At 55.2% G+C, this 7150-nt stretch overlaps 1 protein-coding gene across 1 annotated transcript; it reads left to right on the top strand.

Moving 5' to 3' along the window:
• Window positions 1-324: 324 nt before the first annotated feature.
• On the top strand, window positions 325-6953 carry XKR8 (XK related 8). Its single transcript, XM_010996893.3, has 3 exons — window positions 325-718; window positions 2894-3090; window positions 5424-6953. The coding sequence occupies exons 1-3, from the start codon at window positions 426-428 to the stop codon at window positions 6131-6133; spliced, it is 1200 nt and encodes a 399-aa protein (XP_010995195.1). The 5' UTR covers window positions 325-425; the 3' UTR covers window positions 6134-6953.
• Window positions 6954-7150: the final 197 nt, after the last annotated feature.

Here is a 7150-nt window from a genome sequence, read left to right as displayed (position 1 = left end):
GCCTGGGCGCTTATCTCCCGGCCATTTTCGCCTTCTTGGGCCTCCAGGAGCCTCAAATATAAAACAAGGCAATTATAAGTCTGCTAAGCTAAGGTTAGTGCGCCTAGGACAGTCCGTCTTCGGGCCTAGCGGTCCTCGGGGCCCTCGGGCCTCAGAGGGACTGGGTGGAGGATTCCTAGGTAGGCTGCAGGGCCAGCGGTGGGTGGGTGCGTGGGACCGCGGGACCGCGGGACCGCGGATGCCCCAGTGGCAGGGTCTGCGGACCTCGCTCCTCCCCGGACGGGGCGGGACGGGGAAGTCCCGCCCAGCAGCCCGGGTCTGCGAGGCCCCGAGGGCTGTGCCCGCCTCCTTCCTGCAGCTGCTTCCCGGGGCCAGGAGGGCCGATCCGAGCCCAGAAGAGAGGGAGTAGGAGAGGCTGGCGGGTCATGCCCTTGTCGACCCGCGCCGCCCTCTTCTGGGACTTGGTCCTGGGCGTGTTGGGCACCCTCGCCTTCCTGATCGATCTGGGCGCCGACCTGTGGGCCGCGAGCCAGTATGTGCTTAGCGGTCGCTACCTGTGGGCCGCACTGGTGCTGGCGCTCTTGGGCCTTGCCTCCGTCGCGCTGCAGTTGTTCAGCTGGATCTGGCTGCGCTCCGACCCCCACGGCCTGCACACATCGCAGCCCCCTGGCCAGTGCCTGGCGCTGCTGCATCTCCTACAGCTGGGCTACCTATACAGGTGAGCGCCCCGCCCTCGGGGAGAGGGTGGGGGAACGGAGGTCAGCGTCACGTCCTGCAGCTGGGCTGGTCCTACAGGTGAGAGTCCTGACTCCGGGAAGAGGGTGGAGCGGTGAGGACTTGGACCCAGGAGAGGAAACTAAGCCCCTCTAAGTTTAGTGGGCGCCTCTACCAACAGGTGAGCTCCCCGCTCCTGATGAAAGAGAACTCTGACAGCCCACAGAATTCATCATCCCTCTCCTTCCTGGTGCCCAGGTGAGAGGACAGAGAGGCACATGACTTGGAGTCAGACCTCTTTTGAGATCCAATCCTGGCTTTACCACCTGTGGCCTCATTCCTGCCTGTCACTGAGCCTCGGTTTACTCCTCAGTTAAAAGGAGGTAGTGACCTAGAGATAAATGTGGCCAGCAGGCCTGTGGTGAAGAGAGGAGGGGACAGTGCCCAGCACAGTGCCTGGCCGCGGTGGACTCTGTTGACTACAGAGGGGCAACAGATCTCCATGTTACTTTAGCTGTGGGTGGGGACTTGGGCAAGTCACTGGACCTCTTCAGGTCTCAGTTTACTCATATTCCAGTGGGAAGGGCCTCTGTTTGGTAAGGATTAAATGAAATGAGACCTGTCAGTTGCCCCAGTGCAGAGTGAGCATGCGACAGACGTCAGCTAGCTACATGCTCAGCTGGGTAACCCTGGAGTTTCAGCAGCCCAGACCCCAGAGCAGCGCTTGTTCCCTCACCACCAGTGCCTCGCTCCCTGTCTTTCCCAGTTGTGTTCTCCTTGAACACTTGCTCCACACCCCACCCCACCCCTAGACCAAGCAAGAGGGCAGAGATGGGGTCTGACTCATCCATGCACCTAAAGCCAGCCAGGACCCGGCACAGGCTGGGCCTGGAACATCTGTGTGGGCTATGCTCCTTTTCAGAACTGGCAGGGCCCTCTCAAGATGGGGAAACTGAAATGGAGGGGTCAGAGTCGTGGGGTCAAGTCAGGACCTGATGTGGTCTGGGTTGGGATGGGATGGCCGGAGCCAGGATCGGCTCTTGAATCCACTTTACAGATTCTCTCCAGATCTTGCCTTGTGTGGAGTCTCCAGGATGGGCAAGAGGAGCTTTGAGTGTTGCAGTTTTGCCTGGGGGACTGCACAGGAATCAGTAACACCCCAGCTGAAAATGAAGGGGCAGTTATTACAGTCCTGAGTGAGCCCTGAATCTGTAATTTCGTCTTGCACCTTCTCTTCTTCTTTCTGTTGAGCATGAGTCTGACAGACTGAACTGAGCTTTGGTTTAGAAAACAGAGCCTCTGTTCCTGCCTGTGACTAGGCTGAGGCCCCTGCTAGGGCCCCAGGGGGCCAGAGGCCAGGGCGCCTACTGAAGGAGAGCCCCAGCCCGGGCCTTCTCATCTGCTCCCTTAGCGTGCTGTCAGGTCCGTCCAGGAGGAGTGGCTGTAATCATCTGCTGAATGAATTCACAGTGAGTGAGCAGGCTCACCTCCCAGTAGCCAGCAGAGATCAGTTCTGGGCGAGGGAGATTTGGTGTGTCCTCCACTCCCGCCTCATGCCAAAGGGCCATCCTCTGGACTCTCTTAAGTCTGCCCCATCTCTGTCCCCATCTCTCTGGGCAGGCCTCTTAAATGGATCCCTGCTTCTGATCTAAGCTCTCCAACTGTCCCCTCCCTCCTCTCCACAGCCAAGGTGCTTTCTCTAGCACAGTGTGACCTGCCTTGCCCATGCTCAGGTGCTCTTAAGGGTTAGGGCTCCCCTTCCCCCAGGATCCTAAGAAATTCTTACTCTTGCTCAAATTTGAGAATGATTATTTTAGGCAGTTTCAGAGTCTGCCTCTCAAAGTCAAACAGCTTGGGGTCCAAATCCTGTTTCCACTGCTCATTAGCTCTTTGGGCCTGTTTCCCCATCTGTAAAATGGGGATGTTGGGAGAAGTAAATAGGACAAGGTTTGTGATGAACTTGGAACAGTGGCTACTGCAGAAGCATAGCAGTTTTATTTATCCCCATTTTACAGATGAAGAAACAAGTTCAGTGAGGTTAAGTCGCTTGCCTACGGCCCCACAGCAGGTAAGTGATGAGCTAGGATCAGAGCCCGTCTGCATCTGCTTGATGGGTAGAGAAGGAGGGAGGCCACAGGACGCTAACCAGGCCCCTTGGCACATCGTGTGTGCTACCTAGGTGCGTGCAGGGGCTGCAGCAGGGGCTGCTGGTGTGGCGGCAGGAGGCGCCCTCTCAGTTCGACTTGGCCTACGCAGACTTCCTCTCCCTGGACATCAGCATGCTGCGACTCTTTGAGACCTTCCTGGAGACAACTCCACAGCTCACGCTGGTGCTGGCCATCGTGCTCCAGAGGGGCAGTGCCGAGTACTACCAGTGTGAGTAATGGGCTGCGGCCAGCTCCCCATCGACGGCTTGGGAAAGTTTCCCGCAAACCTCAGAAAGGTTTTCACTCTTTTATAAAGGCTGCTTAGAAAATAGGAAAACATCCTTTAGTCAGGCAGGTCTGGGTTCAAATCCAAAGTCACTCTCCAGCCTCAGGCGTTTGGACAAATGACTCAACCTCCCTGAGTCATCAGTTTGTTTTCTTCTGGAAAAGAGACATAATAAATGGTCCTACCTTATATGGTTAATGAAAGGTTTCAGTGAAGTGATGCATATAAGGCATACAAAATCTTAGTGGTAATTTTTAGTATTTTGAAGATAACAGAGGAAGTGTAGGGTGCCTTGTGCAAAATAAGCAATTTGTTAATCAGTAGATAAATTACTGGGCACGTTTATGCAATCAGGGTTTTATTGAGCATCTTTTGTGTCTGTCCCTATGTTGGGGACACCAGTGAATAAGGAAGACACAGTCCCTGGCCTCCCAGGACAATAGGCTGTAAAGTGATAGTTACAGTAAAGCGTGTGGAGTGATCTGAAAAGGGAGAGGCAAGTGGCCTCAGAAACCACAGGAGAGGTGTGTAAATGACGAGCTTTGGGAAGACTTTCACCTGTAAAAGGGAAGTGAGTTGCTAAGGTTACAGGCCAGCTGGTGGCCAAGTTAGGACTCCAATTCCATGTCTGATTGGAAAATCCAGACCAGGGCCGTCTGAGCGTGGAGAGGAGGGGAGTGGGGGCTGTTCCATCCATACAGCAAGGACATCCCTCCTGGCTTCGGAAGGTAGCTTTACCCCATGGGGTTTCCTGCTTCCCTTTCTGAGACTGAGAAGGGGAAACTGGATGGCTGGTTTTCAGATCTAAGAGAGGCTTGGGCTCTTCCCAGAAGGGAAGGGTGACAGGGCCCTAGAAGATGCTCAGGGTGTGGCCGAGGCCCAGGAGCACAGGTGCTGGGTGACGGGGTGCACCTCCCTCTGCGGATTCAGAGGGCGGCCTGTACTCCTCCACCTTATGTGGAGGTTTCAGTGGAGGACCTGAGCATCTGCGGATTTTGGGAACCAATCCTCTGTGGATACCGAGGGATGACTGTATTTTTGTTTGTCTGTTTAAAGGCAGTGGGTGTCTAGGAGCAGGGCTAAATGGAGACAGTCTACACTGTGTGCATGGACAGGGTGGGGATGGGGGTTTGAGGGAAGAGACAGGTTTTTCCAACTTTTATTTAGCAAACGTTTATTCAGCTGCTGTTACGTGCCAGGTTCTGGGCTGCTTGGGGATCCCAGGGGAGCAGAATCTGTTTCCTACCCTGAAAGAGCTCAGAGATGAGGAAATACTTACTGTGAGATAAAACTCTAGAGCAGGGTGGGATGTTACAGGACAGCTGCACAGCGAAGTTGGATGGGGTGGGGTCAGGATGGGTGATTCTAGGGGATATCCAAGCCGGAACTTGGCAGGGTAAGGAGGAGTAGGCCAGGGGAAACAGGGCGAGGGCCTACCCCATATCAGTGGCAAAGCTTGTCAGGTCAGAGAATGCGGTGCGTTGGGCAAACTGGGGGAACATCAGCTCTGCTGAGATGTGGAGTGTCAGGTTGTTAGAAAGGCTGAAGATCTGATTCCAGGCTGGGAATGGGTTTCTGGCCCAAACCAGGTTCCCAGTGAACATCTGTTGACTCAGTGCAGTGGGCAGGGGGCAAAGGAGGAAGCATTCTAGAGATGTTCCTGTGCTGCCGCTGCCCCTCCCTGGGTGGGCGAGCAGGAGGTGGGATAGGCTCCCCGCCGTAAACTTTGGGTCTTGGAAAATCTAGACCAGGGCCCAGTCTGAGCATAGAGGGGAGGGGAGTGGGGGCTGTTTCATCTGTACAGCAGGGACATCCCTCCTGGCCCCAGAAGGTAGCTTTACCCCATGGGATTTTCTGCTTCCCTTTCTGAGACTGAGAAAGACGAATTGGATGGCTGATTTTCAGATCCAAGGAAGGCTTGGGCTCTTCCGGGAAAGGAAGGGTGACAGGGCCCTAGAAAATGCTCAGGGTGTGACCAAGGCCCAGGGGTGCAGATGAGGGTGTCTAAGTCACACACCCTCTCGTCCTTGAAAACTGTCAGCATGGTAGCACCTGCAAGGAAAGCTTTGTGGTGAAGGGCAGACCCCATGTGAATCCTAGCTCTGTCTTGGGTTGTGTGAACTCAGTGTTCTTCAGCTATCGTTTTCTCTTCAACCAACTGGGGGTCGTAACACCCAGGTCAGTGTGGTTACGAGGGCCTCTGCGGTACCTGTGGCCTCTAGGGAGCGCCGGGCAGGCTGCCTGAGGGCTCACCTGTCTCCTCTTCCTCTTCGTAGGGGTCAGCATCTGCACATCCTTTGTGGGTATCTCATGGGCTCTGCTCGACTACCACCGGGCCCTGCGCACCTGCCTCCCGTCCACACCCCGCCTAGGGCTGGGCACCTCCGTCATCTACTTCCTGTGGAACCTGCTGCTGCTGTGGCCCCGAGTCCTGGTCGTGGCCCTGTTCTCAGCCCTCTTCCCCCGCTACGTGGTCCTGCACTTCTTGGGCTTGTGGCTGGTGCTGCTGTTCTGGGTCTGGCTTCAGGGCACGGACTTTATGCCAGATCCCTGCTCCGAGTGGCTGTACCGGGCGACAGTGGCCACCGTCCTTTATTTCTCCTGGTTCAACGTGGCTGAAGGTCCCACCCGAGGCCGCGCTACCATCCATCTGGTGTTCCTCCTGAGTGACAGCCTTCTCATGGTGGTCACCTGGGTGACTCATGTCACCTGGCTGCCCAGCGGGAGCCTGCTGCAGATGTTGCTGCCTGGCGCCGGCGTCTGCTTCCTTCTGGGGCTGGCTCTGCGGCTTGTCTACTACTGCTGGCTGCACCCCAGCTGCCACTGGGAGCCTGACCGGGTGGATGGGGCCTGGGGTCTGCGCTCCCTCGAGGAGCGTCCGCTGCCTCAGAACAGGCGCATGGCCCGGTTGGCTCAGAACTTTTTCCCCAAGGCTAAGGATGCACCTGCTTTGCTAAGGAAGGGAGAGGTGAATGGTGTCCTTTGAGGAAGGGAACTAAAGGACACATGGAAATCAGTTGGGACAATGTAGAAGATAAGCTACTTATGCTGCTATGAGCCTTGATTCACTCAATAAGCACTTGATGCCTGATCTGTCCCAGGCACGGGAGACCAGAGCTGCTCAGAGGCCTGCCCTCAAGGGAGGGTCAAGGGCCCCAGTTATGTATAAAACACTTTGTGAGGAAAGAAGAGACCCCCCTTTCCTACCCCATGACCGGTATAGCCGGTACCCCAAAGCATCCCAGTGTTAGTATTTTATCCCCCTGGCCACCTCTAAAATACTTGGTGGAGGTGCTGTCCCACCCCTGGGGTCCCCTATCCTGCCCCAGGACCTCCAGGATGTGTTCTGTGGAATTCCGCCTCCCTTGCCCCACCCGTCATTCAGTTCATTCAGCAATTGTTTACAGAGGGCATCTTATGTGCCAGGAACATCATTCTATTCTTGGCAGATCAGCTCCCCTCTAGCTTCATCCCTTAGACTGTCCAGCTCCTCCAGAGCGGGCACTCATTCTGGAAGCCAGGGCTGCCCATCTGGCTGGCTCCTGTCAGTCTCTTCAAGGCCTTAGTGCAGTTGGCCCAGCCTCTGCCCCTGCTCTCAAGGGGTGACCTTTCAACCAATTGCCTTAGGAACCTGTCTGGGCCATGGCTCACTCCATTAAGTATTTTTTTTTTTACAGGCAGTGTACTTTCTACCTCAGAGTCTGTGTGGGAGAAAGAGGTGTATGTGTCTCTGTAACTGAGAGACACGTGTGTGTGGTTTTTGTTGAACAGTGTTGTTAATTATTAAAACTTCATGAAATCCTCCAGCCTAGTTGTGTCATTAAGCTAAGTCTACTGTCGAGTTCAAAACTGCCTGGAAAAAAGGGGTCAGGGACACAGAGTCCATCCCTCAAAGTTGGTAAAGGTCCTGGGACTGAAGGGGTGCTGGCTTAGGCAAGACTCTTCAATTTTGTTTGAGTGTCAGGAGCTGGTGAGCCAGTGTGGAGTTGATCACTCACATGGG

Source organism: Camelus dromedarius, chromosome 14 (assembly GCF_036321535.1).
Source record: "Camelus dromedarius isolate mCamDro1 chromosome 14, mCamDro1.pat, whole genome shotgun sequence".
Lineage (NCBI taxonomy): Eukaryota > Metazoa > Chordata > Mammalia > Artiodactyla > Camelidae > Camelus > Camelus dromedarius.
Note: the sequence above shows the minus strand (reverse complement) of the source record. Positions and strands in the feature narration are given on the sequence as shown.